We start from the raw sequence: 19,929 nt of genomic DNA on the forward strand, positions 1-19,929 counted from the left end.
AGGGCTTCCCTGGTGGCACAGTGGTTGAGAGTCTGCCTAACGATGCAGGGGATGCGGGTTCGTACCCCGATCCAGGAGGATCCCACATGCCGTGAAGCGGCTGGGCCCGTGAGCCATGGCCGCTGGGTCTGCACGTCCGGAGCCTGTGCTCCGCAGCGGGAGAGGCCACAGCAGTGAGAGGCCCGCGTACCGCAAAAAAAAAAAAAGTTGCCTTTAATCTGAAGCATATTTTTACAAATATAGGTACTTGATTAGACTTAAAATGTTCTTAATAAAATCTGAAGACTGCCCTCTAAGAAATAAGTGTGTAAATAAACATAAAAAGTAGTTTTGTATACACAGGTCAACAGAAGACTAACTGGATTTGTTTCATTCACAAAAACAAGAGGGGAAAATGTCTCAAATCACACTTGATTTCAACACACCAAGCCAAACGCCCACAAAGAATGAAACTATTTTGCACTCATCATTCTGCACATACATAATATCAAGATATGCATAAAATTGTGTAAGCAGAAATGTACCTGACCTTTTATTGAAAAGGGGAGGAGTCACATATCCTGAAAGGGTTGGGGCCTGCCTGCAGTCTCTTGGGAGCTTCCTGTTGTCACCACACCTCTGGGTTAGTTATCTGAGCTCTCTCTGAGGGGAAAGTCTAAGACTCTGGGAAGGAAATCATTCTTCTTGTGAATGCGACACACACTGTCTCCGTTTCCATATGCTGAGATTATACTTCCTCATCAGTTTGATGTGCTTGGTGAGATCAGGTTGGTCATATATTGAATGGTTTTCTTAATTATTTAAAAAATATTTAGTATAACTGTCATTTTATCATCCCAGTTCCTTCACTGGACTTTTTAAGTTTCACACAGTGATTTTTCAGGAAAGAAGATATGGATTAAGTGAAATTTTGAATTCTGAAAAAACTTTATTTTTCCTCAGTAGTAAAAGAAACGATTATTCCTTTGAATTAGCCTGTTCTTCTGATGTACAAAACTTAAATATGCTGAAAAATCTAGTATTTTTTCTTTCATAGTTCATTTTTCTGTGCCTTTCCACTTCTATGAAATAAGATCATTTACTTTCTGAGAATTTTAAATTTTATTTTACTATAATATCTAATACAGAGAGGACAGGTTTTTACAGCTTTCATGCATCGTGTTTACTTAAATTATTTTTATTTAAAAAAACATGATTTTATATGTGTAAACCTCTTGGAATGGTGCCTGGCATATTGATTACTTAAAATTGTTAATCATAATGGAGAAATAAAAATTAAAACAGTAATGTACACAGCAAGGTAATAAAAATAAAGTGAAATGCTTTTTTTTTTTAAAGAAAAGCTCAACACTTCTCAGCTTTTTAGGAATCCAGTACTTTTTCACATAGTTTATTGTAATGAAGACTGGTACAATTTTTCTGAAGGGAAGTATGTTATATATTAGGACCCATAAAAATGTTCATGCCCTTTGAAACTAGTAAAACCATTGCTGGGAATTTGTTCTAAAGAAATATCTTGTAAAAGAAAAACAAAGAACCTATATACAAAGAATGATTCTAACTCTGTTATTTATAATAAGTTAAAACTAGATACAGCAGAAATGTTCCTACATACAGGAAATGGATAAAGTACAGTGTAACAACTTTTAAAAATACGTAGGCATTAAAATAATTCTGAAGCTATGCAGAAATGTGCAAACATGTTTATAACATAATGCAAAGTCAAAAAAGCAGAGCTCAATTTTGTAGATAAACTAAGATTACAACTATGCAAAAATCATGTGTGTATGCCTGTAAATAAAGTTTAGAAGGGAAATGGAAAATTAATATAGTTGTATTAGGATTTCAGGCTTATAAATAACTTTTTCTTAATTTGTGCTTTTGAAGTTGATTTAATAGTAAGTTAAAATGAAACTAGTGATGATATTTTAAATTGAGAGTTCAACGTTTTAAAGTTTGTGTGTGTTATCACTTAAAAAAATTTTTTTTTTGTTCGCGAGGCATGGGGGATCCCTGGCCCCTGAGGGGACCAGGGATAGAACCCTTGTCACCTGCAGTGGAAGCACGGAGTCTTAACTACTGGACTGCCAGGGAAGTCCCTAAAATTTTAAAAAATAAAATAAATTTAGAGATAGCTTAAGGGGAGTGGGAACTAACCTTAACACAAAAACCTGATGGTAATTTGTGAGTGCTTTCTTCCAGTCTCCCATTACATATCTCAGTTTAAAAAGCTGGAAATTCATTTTTTGTGACCCGCCTTTTTAAAAAAATTGTATTTTTAAATTAATTTTAAAATTTGAAGTATAGTTGATTTACAATGATTCAGGTGTACAGCAAAGTGATTCAGTTCATATATATATATACATATATATGTGTATATATATATTCTTTTTCAGATTCTTTTCCATTGTAGGTTATTACAAGATCCTGAATATAGTTCCCTGTGCTATACAATAGGTCTTTGTTTATCTATTTTATATATAGTAGTGTGTATCAGTTAATCTCAAATTCCCAATTTATCCCTCCCCAACCTTTCCCCTGGTAACCATTGACCTGCCTTTTTACTTAATGTTATCTCATCAGTAAAGTCTTGTTTTAAGTCATTCCATACGACCCACTGCTGCATGACAGAATCTAAGCAGATAGATATACATCACAATAAACTTCCATAGCTAGAAAGAAAAAATATAAAAAACATAATTATAGCTGTAAGCTAAATCCGTACTTCTCAGTATCTGCAAAACCGTGAACTGAGAACTCTCTTGGGGGAGGGTGTTGAATAATATGCAGAAAGTATTGATCACAAATACATTGACTTTTTGTTTTTCCCTTCCTTGGCTTGCAGTCCAAACATTAGCAAGTGATTAAGATGTGACTCTGAAATCCCAAGAATACAGGTCACTTACTTTCAGAGATTTTTATTTTGTTGTTCTAACCTTTGTGAAATCATGATAGGAATGTTTGCCGTACTCTTACTAGCTTACAAAGCAATGGCTAGCAAACTCTAGTGTGCACTGGAATCATTTGGGGAATTTGGTAAAAATGCAGAGACTCTAATCTCCAGAGATCCAAACTCTGGGTCTGGGGTGAGGTCCTGGAATCTGCATTTCAAACAAACTCGTGAGGTTTTTCAGTTTGTAGGTGGTTCAAGGAACACAGGCTGATAAGTATTCTTCTAAATTAAGGCTGCTTGTCATAAGTATTTTACTTATTTATTTAAAATTTATTTATTTAGGGCTGCGTTGGGTCTTCCTTGTTGCGTGCGGGCTTTCTCTAGTTGCAGCAAGCGGGGGCTATTCTTTGTTGCAGTGTGTGGGCTTCTCATTGCGGTGGCTTCTCTTGTTGAGCACGGGCTCTAGGCGTGCGCGGGCTCAGTAGCTGTGGCTTGTGGGCTCTAGAGCGCAGGCTCAATAGTTGTGGTGCACGGGCTTAGTTGCTCTGAGGCTTGAACTGGTGTCCCCTGCATTGGCAGGCGAATTCTTAACCACTGCGTCACCAGAGTAGTCCCTGTCATAAGTATTTTTAAAAGTTACTCTGCCATCGATATTTTGTCCTGTGGCAACTTGTGTAAAACTAGGTAGATATTTTCCTAGAGAAAATAGCTCAGTGCCAAAATTAGAGAGAGAATTGTTTCCTCGGTTATTGGAAGCTCTCTTCAGATTGATTTATAACTGTGTGTGTGTGTGTGACTCATCCTTCTCCAACACAGAGGAGACAAAGGTGAGTGAGGGGGTGGAGTGTGAATGTGCATATTTATGCACATGATTAAGAGATGAGAGTGAGGAAATCAGGCATCTCATTTGTTTTCTGGGTTATATCCTAAAGAAATCCAAGCTGGTGGTTAAAAGCAAAGATGTCCTTCCAACCAAGAGGGCATTTGGCCTGTACGCTTCTTGCCTGTCTCTGCCTTGGGTAAAAGAGAAACAAAGATATTCCAGCAGTTTTGGCTCTGGCCAACTGTGAACCCGTCACAGTCTGGCTCAGGATGGATTTTTAGTGCCAAATTCAGTGTGGTTCTCTGCATAAAAAAAAAATAAACTTTTCAGATGAAAAAAAAAATCAATAGAATTTCATTGTAGGGACATGTCACCTCCCCCTTCTCCTTCTCTCTTCAAAGTAGGAGTCCAGCTCATTTTCTAATCTCTCCAAGTCAAAGTTTCTGGGCTAAAGAGGTGTTTATTTCTGAGACTTTGGGAAGTTCCTGCAGAACAGTGTTTTCAGGCAAGCCTAAGAGTGTGCTCAGACATGGGTTTCTGGAAAGCTCCTAACTCCATCAGTTAACGTGTGGTGAGCTGTGTGTCCTGGGCACTGACCGGCCAGCATCCACCACCGGCAGGCAAAATACTCAACAGTGTATCCCTTAATCTAGGTCTGAATCTCAGTAAATATTTTCAGGCTGCATGGAGTCAATATACCTGTCTGTGGACCTCTGCTCTAAAGAAGTTATTCACACACATTTGCGTCATGTTTGGAGGTGGGGAGAATGAGAGCTTGAGCTCGCCTCGGAGCCCAAAACTTGACATGAAAGAAGTGTGAGTCAGGGTCCTGCCTGTTGTACTTCCTGACTGGATATGAGGCAGCAAGGTGAAATTAGGTGGAATTTCACCGCTGTCACTGGGGGTTGGAGATTAGTAGACTAAACTTCACCAACCATGGGTCTGAGAGAAACTGATACTTTGATGTTTAATAAACTGACTCGGCCATATTGAGAGGTTTTGCTCATTGACGCTCATAGAATCTCAGAACCATCTCTCTTTTCACTCCACTCACAATTGCTTCATTGGTGGCTTATTTCTATCTACAATTCCATCTTCTCCCTTCACAGACACCTCTTTGGATATGAATGAGGAGTTTCCTCTTTGTGCAGGAGTTTTCCCCCAATCAGAGTTGTGGGAGCTGAAATCAGTTCCTCCAAAGGCAGGTAGAAGCTAAAAAGCCAGAACTGAGCATGACTCTGAGATAGCATGGGCAGCTTCATTTAGCTGCAGGGCAGTGTGTCTTGCGAATACAGAGTCAAAGGATCCCATGGAAGTTTCATCAGAAAGGAAGCGAGGTTGTCAGTGATCAGTCTGAGGGCATCACACTTTTCTATCCAACTGGGACTCATATAAAATAAGTCAATTTAGGGAAACAAATGTCTCCCTGTTTTCTTGGCTGTAGCCTAAAGAAACATAGCCGGTGGATAAAAGCTAGGGATAATCTTTCCAACCAAGAGGGCATTTTGTCTAACCAACACAATTTTATGTGGTAAAGGTAAAACAGAATAACAGCTGTATTAATACCTAAGTCTGAGAATAAGAGTGATTTGTTTTGCACAGGAACAGCTACAATCCCTCCCTCACAGCCAACGGACTGACCAGAGTGGGTGGTGGAGGGGCAGGGGTGCTTTATTTAGCCTGCAGTGGTAGAAAATGAAGGTCTATCAACCTCAGTTTCCAAGGGGAAAGAAAACAAATTGGAAAACTGGGAGCCTGATTTGATTGCAACAGAAAAGGGAAACTTCTGCCCAGTCACTTCCAAAAGACTTTTCGTCTTTTTTTTTTCACTCTTTCCATGAAAGCATGAAATTACAGGAGCCATTTTTAAGAAACAGTTTTATTGAGATATAAAACACATACCATACAATTCACCCACTTAAAGTGTTTTTTTATATATTCACATATATGTGCAACTGTCACCAGTCAATTTTAGAACACTTTCATGACTCCAAAACGGAACCCAGTACCCTTTAACTATTGCACCCCATCTCTCCATCTCCTCCCATCCCCCAGCCCTAAGCAACCACTAATCTACTTTCTGTCTCTATAGATTTCCCTATTCTGGACATTTCATATGAATAGAGTCATATAATATGTGGTCTTTTGTGACTGGCATCTTTCACTTATTGTATTGTTTTCAAGACTCATCCTTATTGTAGTATGCGGAACTATGTTTGTTAACTAACAGGTATTTAATAGCAAAAACACCCTGCTTGATATAAAGGTGAGAAAACACCTATCTGACCAACATTCTAATTACAAGAGTAAAGTATGGTTATTTTTAGGTCTTTTAATTAAAATTTAAGAAAAAGGAAATTTCTTGATATATTAATTTTTTTAGATTAGGGTTATCTTTTGTTCGTAAGAAAGTCCTGGAAATTTGTTTTCTTAAGTGGATGCAAGAGGCATCCTTTCAAATAAGTTAGTTTGCAGATCTTAGAATTTCATTTCTAAAAGGAATGCTAGAGTTAGCTAAATGGCTAAGGAATGAGGAATCAAAACCTAATTTTAATATGAGAAAACTGATGACCCAAATAGGTTGTTTGTTTACCTTGTTAATGACACAGCCAGAAACAAACACAGTGCTTTGGCCAGGGAGAAGCACTGTCACCTGTATACTGCCTAATAAAGCTTCCCTTTTCCAAATCCTCGGTTGGATTAAGGAAACTAAAATGATGGAAGGGGGACCTCCCTGGTGGCACAGCGGTTAAGAATCCGCCTGCCAATGCAGGGAACATGGGTTCGGGCCCTGATCCGGGAAGATCCCACATGCCGCAGAGCAATTAAGCCCGTGTGCCACAACTATTGAGCCTGCTCTCTAGAGCCCATGAGCCACAACTACTGAAGCCCATGCGCCTAGAGCCCATGCTTCGCAACAAGAGAAGCCACCACAATGAGAAGCCCGTGCACCGCAGCAAAGAGTAACCCACTGCTCTCTGCAAATAGAGAAAGCCCGCGCGCAGCAACCAAGACCCAACACAGCCAAAAAAAAAAAAAAAAAAAAAAGATGGAAGGAAGGAATTTATTGAGCACTTATTCTATATCAAATCCCACACTGTGATTTACTTATTTTATTTAGTCTTCATAACAACCCTAAAAGATCAATACTATTAACCAAACTTATCATCAACATCATCGTCACTTACTAGTTTTTTGGCATCTATTATGTATCATGTAACGCTTTAGATACTTCATAGGCATTTTCTCTCATTCTCACATCAGTCCTGATGGCAGGGCTGGGATTACAGTGAGGCGAGTGAGGCACTCACTAGGTGCAATATTTAAGGGTGGAAGGGACACCAAAATAGTCATCAAGATCAGTCATATTTATGACTTTTTAATGCAATAAAAATATTTTATTTTTGTGATATTTTAATGCAACATTTAAGTGATATTTTAATATACAAATAATATTTTACTACCATTTAATGTTTAATGCAAACAATAATCTGCATATCATTAATAATGCATATTATAATGCATAGATGATATTTTAATGCAATATTTTTAAAAGATCAAAAATCATTGCAAATATATGATGAACAAAATGTCAAAAATTTTAATAAGATATACTATTGATTGTTTTACAAGTCTGTGTTGTTGTACAACAGGAAAAATCATCTCTACTTGGCTGGAATTCCTGGGTCCATGACAACTCACTTCATTGCTAGGCAGTTTACAAGGGTTGACAATGGTGTATGAACAGATTAAATAATGAAGGTCTATTTTTCACTTGTTTCAAAATACGGGAGGATATTTTGATAAATATATATTTATATAAATATGTATATTTATATGGTGTGGTTTTTCTTTTGCCTTGGGCTCAATATGGCTCTGCAAAGCACCGCCTGACAGATTGGCACTATTATGATCATTTTATACATGCAAAACTGAGACCTAGAGAGGTTGGGTAATTAATTACCAGAGGTCACATAGCTAGTAGGCAATGGAATTGAACCACAAACCTAGGTTTGTCTCCAAAACCCAAGCTCTTTCCAAAATTGTGTTGTGTTTTTGTTTAAGACATTAGACCAGGGTTGGCAAACTTCTTCTGTAGAGAGCCATATAGTAAATATTTTCAGCATTGTGGGCCAGTGGTCACTGTTAAACTACTCATCTTTGCCTTATAGCAGGAAAACAGCTATAGGCAGTACGCTAATGAGCATGGCTGGATTTGGCCCGTGGGCAGTCATGCACTGGATTGTAAGAAAATACCTCAGGCACAAATATGTTATATCTGAAGATGCTATAGCCAGATTTCCCTGACATCCTACTTGAATATGTTTCTTTTAATTTAACAGAGGGAAGACAGTAAATGATAATCAGGCCTGCCCTACATAGGGGTCTGAATTCATCACTGGATGGCAGACATCACCCATCCAATTGTAATTTTCCAGTTGTCAACAGGAAACAGCATTTCAGAGGGATTGAATTTCAAAGTAGTCTGAAGAAGAAAGGCAGAGTTTCTCCTGTTTCAAATAAACTCTAGTAGAAGAGGTTAAGGTTTAGAAACCAGTTTAACACGTTCTGCGGTTCTTGATTGGGCTGTTAATACTACCTCTAAGCAAACTTGACTTTGTAACAAAACAGCAAAATAACCAACAAGAGGTTTGCTTTCTGAAGGCATACATAGTAGTTAATCATTTTAGTAATACCAACATAAAGTAAAATGTAAAGAACTATATTTATGAGGGTGAATCAATTTAACAAATTTGCTATTCACATATATCTAGTCCTTGCATGTTCTCCAAATTGCCTGAGAATTTCAGGCCCAAAGACAAGACAAGTTCCTGAGCTTGGTGTTGGGGACGCAATACTAAACTAAAAACAATACAGTGCCTGCCCTCAGAGGAGCTTAAGCTAATTTGTAACATGGTCCAAAATAAGATGTGTAATGTTTTCTTTTTAAAATATTATTAATTCTGAGAGGAAAAGGGTTAATAACCTGAGGCAATTTTAAACAAAGAACATTGGAAGTGGAGTGTATGACCCATTGTTTGCATATGATTTTCCAGGTCTGTTACCTACAGATATATTTTTACATAGTTTCAGTCATAATGCATGTGCCATTTCATACTTCATTTATTTTATAAACTTTACATCATACACTCCTTATAGTATTTATATGGCTCATTCTGAATGGCTGAATAATGTGTTAACAGGTTGATATTCATTTATTCAGGAAACATTTATTGAAGCCAACTCCAAGCCAGGTGCTGTTCTTGGCACTGGGAACATAAGAATGGATAAATGGACAAATAGATCAGTCATCTTGGAGCTTCTGTGCTAGTGGGGGAAGTTATTTCAGAAAAGGAAAGAATGCTTCAAGTTTGTGGTAGGAAAAAGACAAGTAACATTTAAGGGGAAAAGTTCTCTGGAGTGGAATTCAACACAAGAAGGAAGTAGAAAAGCATATTATTTAAAGCCAGGGCATCATTTAGGCCAAGGAATTCATTTACAGATATGAATAAACTTAGGAACTATATTACCCACTAGCCACTTTTTTTTTAATTGAAAAAAAAAGAGTCAACTTTAACCAAACTGCATCCAGGAATGTCTCCAAACAATCGAACAAAGCAAAATGATAAAATTGTCCTATTGAAGAAACCAAGAGTTTCTACCAGCCCCAGAGCCTCTGAGGGCTAAGCCAAGAGCAGCTCATTCCTGAGGCTGGTTCTGTCCCCCACTCAAGTTTCTCATCCCATGAGCAGAGTTGGGGATGGGTGAGGGACCATCCACTAGCCCGTCTTGAAAAGACAGCAAGAGCCAGTCACCGAGGGGTGAATGGAGAAGGCTAGGAAAAGGACTCACTGTGAGCAATAGTCTCGTATATTATAGAACTAAAACTACATAGCCAGGGAAATATGGTCCCAGAAGATAATTTTTATATACACTTCATCTTTATTCACAGTAGTTCATGTTCTGTAAAGGCACTACAAGCACTGAAGTAGCAGTTACTGAACCACTGCTCTTAGAGGGAATATAGGGTTAGGTTCCTGTGAGCCTCTGCTTATGACATTTTAGTTGACTGATCAATACATAATCTTATTTTATGTGTGTTTCTGTTGAAAGACACCTTATTTAATATATATTGTTTTTTAAATATTTATTTATTTATTTATCTACTTAATTCATTTATTTTGGCTGTTCCGCGTCTTAGTTGCAGCTCACGGGATCTTCGCTGCAGCATGTGGGCCCTTAGTTGTGGCATGCGAACTCTTAGTTGCGGCATGCATGCGGGATCTCGTTCCCTGACCAGGGATCAAACCAGGGCCCCCTGCATTGGGAGCGTGGAGTCCTACCCACTGGACTACCAGGAAAGTCCCAATATATAGTGTTGATTTGCTAACATTGAACTCATGGCCAGCACTATAACTCATACCTGAACAAAGCTTATCTCACACTCACATTTTCTCTGTAAGGTACATCACAGCCTTCATGAGTTTAGAAATGCCAGCCAGCACTTGAGGACTATGTCTGGGGGATTTTAAACAGTGAAATCACCAAGAAAAGGCACAAGAAGCAAAAAACACGGCAGTAAGAGGCCAGGTAAAGGACATTTGCTATGAGAGCTGAAACAAGAAGGCAGAGTGTCGCCGTGTTTGACCTCAGCTGAGAGTGATGTGTGGGGCAACTCAGATTTTTTGCCACTCAGCACCTAGCCGTGAATAACTGGAAAAGCCCCTCAAGTATTGATTTTGGGGGTTACAAATACATTTGGGTTTTATTTTAGTTCTTAGGTAGAGTGTTTATTGCTGTGCTTTATCACAGATATCCTGCATTCTTCTTTTAATGTATTAAATATTATGTAATTTTTTTATTTATTAAAAATAAGAAAGGTTTGGCCCTCAAGGGCTCCCAGTCTGCTGCTGAGGTCTGAGTGGCAATCACACTCCTCTTCCATCTGGGTTTCAACCAATTGAGAACTTGACCCAGGGCTAAAAGTATCAGCTTTATTGTTGGCATAGTTGGATTTGAGAAAAGTGGAGGTCAAATCGTTTTCTCCTCCTAATGCAAACCAGAGGTCCCCTGCTGACCACTCCCCAAGTGGCAGGATGTACCTGCCACCAGGGAGGAAGAGGAGGGAGAGAAACCACTTAAGGGAAAAGGAGAGAGGGGCGGCCCTCCTTCCTGGGGAGTGGAGTGGATGTCCCTTGGATGAGGCACACCCAAACTACCAGTATGCCGAGCAGGGGTGACAAATTCTTGTTTTGGGGTGTTACAAATAAATTTCAACGAGTAGGTGAATTCACAAGTATGAAATTCACGAATAAAGAGGATTGACTGTATTTTGACAGTGTTTGTGCCAGTGTGTGTGTATGTGTGTGTTCTGGAGAAGAGGTCAAGGAGGATATACAATACAGGAGGCAATACAAGTGCAGTGACTTTCTTATCTTTCTTGGTAGGGAATGAGGAGCTAGAATAGATACAGTAAATAGAATAGAAGCTCTCTGTGATTGATACACTAGGAAATAGAGGCTTAAATTTTATTTTTAAACTAAAATAGGAATTACCAGATGAACTAAAAGTAATTTTATAACTAATAAAAATCAGGAGGTAGAAGGGAGAAGTATTGAGTATGCTAATGCCCTCATCATTTATAACAGAGGGTCATTAGATACTGTCTCGAGTTACTAAAGCAAGGACTAGAGCAGAATAAGGAAAGATAACTGTTCTGACAAAGGTCAGCAGCAGGACACATGGCAGAAGTTAAAAATATGCCCTACAACAGTCTGAAATACAGTTTCCAGGTGCCCAAATCTCCTTGCCAGGAGTTCACGTTGGAGGATAAATAAATCTGAATAAATATTGCTAAGTCTGGAGCAGTTCTGCATGTAGTCTATTTCTGACCTACAGGCTACACATTGACATCCCATGAAATAGAGATTTAAGTGTTTCATATAAAGTTATAAAGGTCAATGCCAGAAAAAATTAAAGCGGGCTATAAACATCCCAGTATGAGAAAGAAAATATAAACGGAATAAAACAAAGAAAAGAGAGACAGGGGAATCCGCATAGCAAAAGCAATGGCCTTTTCCAGAGCACAATGCTGTTGTAAAAATAACTAAGACATTTAAAAATACTTGAAGTCACAGTGGTTCTATCAAATGAAAAATAAAAATCCATTTGTTCTGCCCTTCTTGCTTTTCCGTAACTGTCAGTTTTAAAGGCTTCTAGTAAGGACTCCGCAAGCCAAAAAGATTGGTTGAACCATTCCATAGTCATTAAAGTTGGCAGCTTCTGCTGAAAAATAGCTCTGGCCCCAAACTTCAGGATGCATCTCTGAGCCTTCCAAGTACTCAGACACACGGTTTATGACACATTGACATAATATTGCTCAATTGGCTCAAAATGAACAAACCCTAGTAATTAAGCAGTCCCCTTCTATGGAAAGGGATCTCTATCTTTTCCCGTATGACCTCATTCATAATTAATCTCCGCCGCATAACTTTCTTGGGCAGGTAGGTAGCAAGTGAAAGATGACATAATTTCCCCAGGCCACCTGGTGAGTCAGTCACACAACCAGGAACAAAACCCAGTTTTACTGATGGCTGAGACCTAGAGGCTCAGCCCTACCCTGTGACTCTTCCTGTCCAATAAAATGACTAATTGAACAGTCAGTTATTTACTCTGCGACTTGCTCTACAAGCACCAGATAAGTTTCAGTCCGTGTTCACCTGGGGCAAGTGATCTACAGGAAGAGAAAAATGAAAGGGGCCAACAGATGGAGAAAATATTTACATAGCTGAATAAGTCCTGGACGTCTAATGCACAGCATGGTGACTATAGTTAACAATACTGTATTGTATATTTGAAATGTGCTAAGGCAGTAGATCTTAAATGTTCTCCTCTCACACACATAGACACACACACACACGCACACACACAAGTTAACTACGTGAGGTGAATGTGTTAACTAACATTATTGTTGTAATCATTTCTTAATATATATATTAAATCATCACATTGTACCCCTTAAACTTACACAATTTATTTGTCAATTATATCTCAATAAAGCTGGGGAAAAAAGATAGTATTTACATTGTAAGCATGCTTTACTGCACAATCTACTGGATAGTACAGAGTAAAAGGAGGAATATATGACTTTGGGGCTCAATTTTTAGCCACATCTTTTCTAGGGTGAGGCATTTCAAAGCCTCCTTAATTTCTAACCTTCTATTTGAGCTTCTTTTGCTCATTCTATTTTGGAAGTTCACTCACTCCTAAGTACCAGAGCCTTTGCAAGAAGTTTCAAGTAAAAGTATCCATGAATGGACCCAGGTTGTGAAGGAAAGGCAGAGCCCCCAGGATGAAGGCCACCCTGAGGCTCAGAATAAGGGAGGAGCAATTCCTGGGTGTGCAAGTGCAGACTCACTGAGAATAGGGGCCCAGGGCAAATGGTTCCTAAATTCTTATTGGAAGAAGTCAGAACAGATGTTTCCCAAGGCACTCTTGTCTTTTTTTGGGCCAGTTGCAAGTCAACTGTCTTCCCAGTCTATTCCCTCTCCTGAAGAATGGTCATGGTTAGGGTCACAATAATAGTTATAATAATAAATAATAATCATTATTATAATTAAAAAAATAGTCCTCTCAATCATCATATTATTGTGTCTGGATACCAATGTCGATCAGAGGTTTACTTTTTTTTTTTTCATTTATTTTTAGCTGTGTTGGGTCTTCGTTGCTGCACGCAGACTTCCTCTAGTGTGGTGAGCGGAAGCTATTCTTTGCTGCGATGGGCAGGCTTCTCACTTCGGTGGCTTCTCTTGTTGCGGAGCACGGGCTCTAGGCGTGCAGGCTTCCGTGGTTGCAGCGCGCGGGCTTTAGAGCGCAGGTTCAGTAGTTGTGGTTCGCGGGCTTAGCTGCTCTGCGGCATGTGGGATCTTCCTGGACCAGGGCTCGAACCCGTGTCCCTTGCAGTGGCAGGCGGATTCTTAACCACTGCACCACCAAGGAAGCCTTAGTCTCCTTTTAATGTAGAACGTTTCCAGTCTTTCTTTGTCATTTATGACATTGACTTTTTTTTTTTTTAAGAATACAGGTTCTTTTTTAAAAAAATAGAATATTCCTCATTTTATGTTTGTCTGATTTTTCCTCATGGTTAGATTCCAGCTATGCATTCCCTACTAGAACACTTCACAGGCGAAGCTGTGTCCTTCCCAGTGCATTACAGCTATAGGCACATGATATCCATCTGCTCCTCATTGGTGATGTCAAGTTTGATAACCTTGTCAAGGTATTGTTCACTTTCTCAATCTTACAGTTAATGTTTCTTCCCTAATCTCTAATGAGCAATCTGTGGGAGACACTTTATTTTTTTTTTAATATTTATTTTGGTCGTGCTGGGTCTTAGTTGCAGCATGTGGGATCTTTAGTTGTGGCGTGTGGACTTCCTAGTTGTGGTATGCATGTGGGATCTAGTTCCCCGACAAGGGACTGAACCTGGGCCCCCTGCATTGGGAGCACGGAGTCTTACCCACTGGACCACCAGGGAAGTCCCTGTGGGAGACACTTTAAAACCGTACAAATATCATGCTTCTCCTCAAGATCCACATCCCCACCCCAACCTCAGTTTAGCATCCATTGATGATTCTTGTCTAACCAATCTTTGTTATGATGGTTGCAAAATGATGAATTTCAACTCCAGCATGCATTCCACATTTATCAGTTTGCATTCAGCATTATATTGTAAGAGTCCTCCTCTCTTCTCCATGTAGGTATTGTTTCTTTGTTTATTTATGTATTTATTTGTTATGGAATCATGGATTCCTGGTTTTCAAAGGCCTATCATTCATTACTCTCCTTAATTATTTTGTCCTCAAGTTATCCCAGATCTGGCCAGCAGAAGCCCCTTCAAGCTGCTTCCTGTGTCCCTATAACATGTTTTTAAGCACTCTCTTACTTTCTGCCGTAAAGCATTCTCTTACTTTCAGCTCATCTTAAGCTGTTCCCATTACATCCCCAGCCTTTCCATTCTTAGAGCCTGGTCAGCAGGACATATGCTTAAAGGTGGTGCTTGAGCAAAGAAGGAGAGAGAGAGCCCAAGAAAGGCCACCATGGTTAACAGTTTCAGATGTTTCTGAAAGGTGCAGGGCAAGGCACATCATGTTCTCTACCACTGTCCCAGGTGGGTGCTATAGACAAGGAAAGAGATGCTTGGACCCCACAGATTCTGTTATTGAGTCCTCTACCATGTGCTGGGCACTGTGAGGGATACACAAGATTACAAGACACCATTTCAAGGAGACTGGTCTAGTGGGATAGACACATACGTACAGAAATAACCATAATACATCCCTGAAAATGTCTTCATTGTGCGGTCAGTGTGGCACGTAGAGGGGTTTGGGGAGTTCTGGGTTGAAGGACAGACAGTAATTATGGCTGGGAGAGTTGGAGAAGGCTTCGTTGAGGTGACTTTTGGGTTAGATCTTGAAAGAGGGTAGGATTTGGAAAAATGGTTTTATCAGTGAAAAAGAAGTTACTACTTATGTACTACGAATCAGGTCTGACTTTGCAACTTCATTCAACTAGATCCAGCCTCTTGCTAGGTGCCATGAGGCACATAGAATGAACTCCAAAGAGTGTGTAGGACAGCACTTTTGCTTGATGCCCAACTAAGGAAAGAACCGTCACAATGCCATATAATTTTTATTTTCAGACACAGATGAAACATGTCCTTCATTTACCAAACTGAGCTTTCACAGTGCAGTGGTTGGAACGGGACTAAATGTGAAGTTGATGCTCTACACAAGGGGAAACCCGACCTGCGCACAAGCCATCAACTCCACAGTTTTGGGGAACTTGAACGTGACCAAGAAAACCATCTTCACTGTCCATGGATTCAGACCGACAGGCTCTCCTCCAGTTTGGATGGAGGACTTAGTAGAGGGTTTGCTCTCTGTAGATGACATGAACGTGATTGTTGTTGATTGGAATCAAGGAGCTACAACTGTAATATACAACCATGCCTCTAGAAAGACCAGAAAAGTAGCAATAGTCTTGAAGGAATTTATCGACCAAATGCTGGTAAGGGAGAATTCTCTTAGATGATTCAGGGTCAAATTGAAACTGGCTCAATATCTGGATATTTAAAGCCAAGAGATAACTACAGTGACCAGAAGGACTATTTTTGCAATGTTTTGCAAATCTGAATAAGCCCCAGGGAAGGTGAAGGGAAGGGCCCAAGGCAACGCCCATGTGTATGGTTGTGCAGGTTGTGTACTGCACAGGGCACCCATCTAAGACGGCACCATTGTCATTGTAGACATTGTAGATTTATATGTCTATTATGATAATTTTCTAGTGAATGACAGCAAAGTGTCCTGAGGAAGGGGCAGCTTTTTCTAACTCACATAAAGGTGTCTAATGGGTATGAGAGGTTCTGTCTAGGGGTTTCCTGGCTTCAATGCCTAGAGTTTCCTCAACTTCTATAGCTCTTCCTTTTCTTAGAAATGCCAAAAGTTTAGTGACCAGATTATCCAAAACCAAAACTGATACACATGGTTGATGAATGATTTGTGTGTATGATTTATGTTTTCAGAAGACTTACAAAGATGAAATAAATCTTAAATTTAATTTAATCTATCTCATGAACTGTCCTTTTTATGAAAAAAAAAAGTGACTTGACATCAGGACTACTTCAGAGAGTCACACCTGGTGGCCACTGTGGCCAGGGGTGACATAAATTTTACATGAGCTTCCTACTTAAGCCACAGACTTCAGGAAAGTGAATATTAAAATGACTCATGAATGGCTGGCCCAGGACTATGGTCAGTGTGCCCCGCCCCTTTCTTTCCTTCCTTCCCTCTCCATGATGACTTCATTAACTGAGCCAGCATGGACATAAAGGAGTTCATTAAATGTTTGGTTGCCCTTCTCAGTTGGGAAGGTTTTAAGGATGTCTCAGCTTGGCTTCTAGCAGAAGCATGAATGGAGACACCACGGCATAAAGGTGAAGGCATAAGTGTGGAGTTGGACAGACCGGTTTGAATTCTGCCCTGCGCCCTCCCTGCCTGACCTTGGGCAGATGACTTCAACCCTGGGCTCAGTCTCCTCATCTGTATAATCAAAGGAATAGCATTTAGTTTGTCGGGGTGTTGTGACATTTCAATAAGATAATGGATATAAGGTGCCTAGAAATGTTTCTCCAAAGTCAACAGTTAGGAAATTTCTCCAGATGTTGTCAACTCCTTGGCCCCTCACAATTTATAATGATGGACCTCTTGAAATTGCAGGCAGAAGGAGCTTCTCTGGATGACATTTACATGATTGGAGTAAGTCTAGGAGCCCACGTAGCTGGGTTTGTTGGAAAGATGTACAATGGCCAGCTGGGAAGAATTACAGGTAAGGCTTCCTGTGAATGGGCACAGGGTAACCAGACTGCCCAGGGCAATCCTAGTCCTTGGGTTCAAAGCCAGCTCTTCCAATTACTTAACCTCTCTGAGCAAATGTCCTCTTGTGCAAAGGGAAGACCGTAGTAGTAATTGACCTTAGCAATATTAAATTTATTATTTAATAAAATAGGTGCAAAGCACTTTGCCATAGAAAAGATTGGTGGTGACTTTATTTCTCTTATGGCTAGAAAAACAGCTACATCCCATGGGGATTTTGCCCCAAGCAGATAGCCTTCTTCCTTTCATTTAATCCAAGATAGTTTGAACTATATACCTAATATATCCCCAGGCATAGCTGGAGCCTCATGATAGGAAAATGAGATGGGAATTATGTTGTCTGGAGCTTACTCTGTGAATATCGGCTTTCAGGCCAAAGCTGAATAAAAACCCTCAGAAACAACAGCAGGTGAAACTCCAAAGATTCCCTTGCTGGGTTCACTTGCCTAGTGTTCTGTGACTTTCCATAGCTACAGATGAAGGTCTGAGGGAGGCTTTCTCTTTCAGAGACTCAAGCCTTCCATACCTTTCCCAGAATCGATCCTTACATTGAGATAGCCATTCCAAATCTAGGAAATCTGGAAGGTAGATGTGAACAGAGGGAGGGAGGGGAGAGGTAAATGATTCAAACCAACTACATTTGGGAGGTAACCTTTTAGAGCCACAGGTCTGAATGTGCTACTTAATTTGACATGTGGCCCTGGGCATGTCCCCACCACCACCCCCTGCCCTAAATCTCTCTGTCCCTCTCACATACACACACACACACACCCACATTGGCCGGTGTCTCTTCTAACTCTGGTACTTGAGGTCACATTCTTTTTCCTGGCTATTTTTTTTCTCACTTTCACCCCAAAGGCCAAGGTTGCCCTTATCTTATTTACTTGCTTTCCTAGGGAAGCAAAGCTCTTTTTCAATTTTTTAAAATTATTACTATAATGTTTTAGAAAGCAGTATGTCTTTACTTTTTAAAAATTCATTTTCCCTTATGGGTACAAAGGACAGATGGCTCAAATATGCTTGTTTTCCTTGTCTATTGGGAGCTTCTCCTCTGGGAGCTGGGACTTTTCCCAGTGGTGTGTTTAGAAGCTGATCAGCTCTCAAAAAAAAAAAAAAAAAAGAAAAAAAAGATTTATAGCATTTGCTGATTTCCATGATGTAAATACTCCCACTGTGGCTGGTTTCAAGCTACTGACCTGACATCACTGACCACACAGTTTGGGAAGAGATAAGCAAACTGCTCTCCAGTGCTGGTGCTGGGGGGCTCTAGCCCACCACTGCCTTATTCTATCTACCCCCTAATTTTTCTCCTCAGCCGCCCAGTGAACCTGTTCCCACGACTACTTTGGATGGGAATGCAGTGTAACCTGGCCTCTGACCATGGAAATTCCCTGAGCCAACCTCCCTTCCACCCTGGGCCCACGTGGCCCTGCTCTGTGACCTGGACTCAGTCAACGGTCTGCAGCTCAATTTTCTGTCTCCTCTGAGGGACCCATGTTCTCCCAACTCCTCATCCTCTCTGAGCCCCAAGGTCAATCTCACCTGTTACTGAGAGCTATTTCAGGGGAAAAGCATTTCCCTTCTCCACTCACCTTCCACTGCCCTGCCAGAATGGGATCACTGGATTGAGGGGCGGGAATTTGGCCTGTTACCCAAGGCCATAATTCACTCCCAACTCCCAAGAACTGGGTGATTCTGCTTGTTGATTATCTAGACCAGAATGGCTGCTTCATCTCTTCCATTTCCCTTTTTTTCTTCTGCTCTTGCTTCTCCTTTTGCTCTCCAGGCACATCTCCTGGTATTACTTTTCATTAATTTCTTCAACAGAAGATGGAAGAAATGAATGGATTTAAAAACATTTCAAGTACCTACATCACTTGATAATACACTAAATTTGATTCTTGCAAAAATCACCTTGGGGTGCTGGATACAATGCCGATTTGCTGAATTGGAATCTCTGGGCTTGGGGTCCAGGAGTCTGTACTTCCTTTATTTTTTATTTTTTTGGCCACGCTGCGAGGCATGTGGGATCTTAGTTCCCTAACCAGGGATCAAACCCATGCCCCCTGCAGTAGAAGCGTGGAGTCCTAACCACTGGACCACCAGGGAATTCCCAGCGGTCTGTACTTTTAACCAGAAGATGCAGGTGGTCTGAACACCATACTTTAAGAAATGACCACAAAGCTGTGTTGCCCAATATAGGAGCCACAAGCCACAGGTGCCACGGAGCACCTGAAATGTTGTTAATGCAAATTGAGACGTGCGGTAAATGCAAAACGCACACTGGAATTTGAAGACTACGTACAAAAGAAGGGTATTAAAAAATTTCAAATTTTTTATATTGACTACATGTTGAAATAATTTTCTGCTATACTGGGTTAAATAAAATGTATTATTAAAGTCAATTTTCCTTGTTTCTTTTTACCTTTTTAAAGTGGTTGCTAGAAAATTTTAAATTATATATGTGGCTCACATTATATTTCTATTGGAGAGCACTGCCTTGGAGAGTTAGTTCATGGTGACCTTGGGGATGGGAGTAAGAGGCCCCTGAAAACGCATGCAAAATGTTTGACGTCTGTCCTGGGGAGAGGTCCAGAGCTTTTATCAAATTCTCAAACTGGTTAATCTTGTAATCAAAGCCAGGGATCACTAGCTAGACACTTTTCTGGCGATCACAGAGCAATAAGAAAGAGCTCCATTTTGTCATTTTTGTTTCTATTCTATAATAATTTCAATATTCTGGATTCAGATCCCAGAGTGCTTTGGTAAGTCTTCTGAGG

At 40.1% G+C, this 19,929-nt stretch overlaps 1 protein-coding gene and 1 long non-coding RNA gene across 3 annotated transcripts in view; one reads left to right on the forward strand and one right to left on the reverse strand.

Annotated features, from left to right (window-relative positions):
• Positions 1 to 19,929, reverse strand: part of LOC114890582 — a 50,581-nt gene that overhangs the window by 4,881 nt on the left and 25,771 nt on the right. The gene's annotated exons all lie outside the window — the stretch shown is intronic.
• The window catches only part of LIPH (lipase H), a 50,466-nt gene continuing 31,146 nt past the window's right edge, over positions 610 to 19,929 (forward strand). The window contains exons 1-3 of one of the 2 annotated variants that reach the window (XM_029214202.1): positions 610 to 767; positions 15,418 to 15,785; positions 16,994 to 17,102. In XM_029214202.1, the coding sequence (XP_029070035.1) occupies positions 719 to 767; positions 15,418 to 15,785; positions 16,994 to 17,102 (526 nt within the window). In that variant the 5' untranslated portion in view covers positions 610 to 718. The remainder of the gene's footprint in view (positions 768 to 15,417; positions 15,786 to 16,993; positions 17,103 to 19,929) is intronic. The other variant, XR_003792313.1, reaches the window with a different exon arrangement.

The sequence above is a fragment of the Monodon monoceros genome, unplaced genomic scaffold (genome assembly GCF_005190385.1).
Source record: "Monodon monoceros isolate NGI ecotype Baffin Bay Population unplaced genomic scaffold, NGI_Narwhal_1 Super_Scaffold_11, whole genome shotgun sequence".
NCBI lineage: Eukaryota > Metazoa > Chordata > Mammalia > Artiodactyla > Monodontidae > Monodon > Monodon monoceros.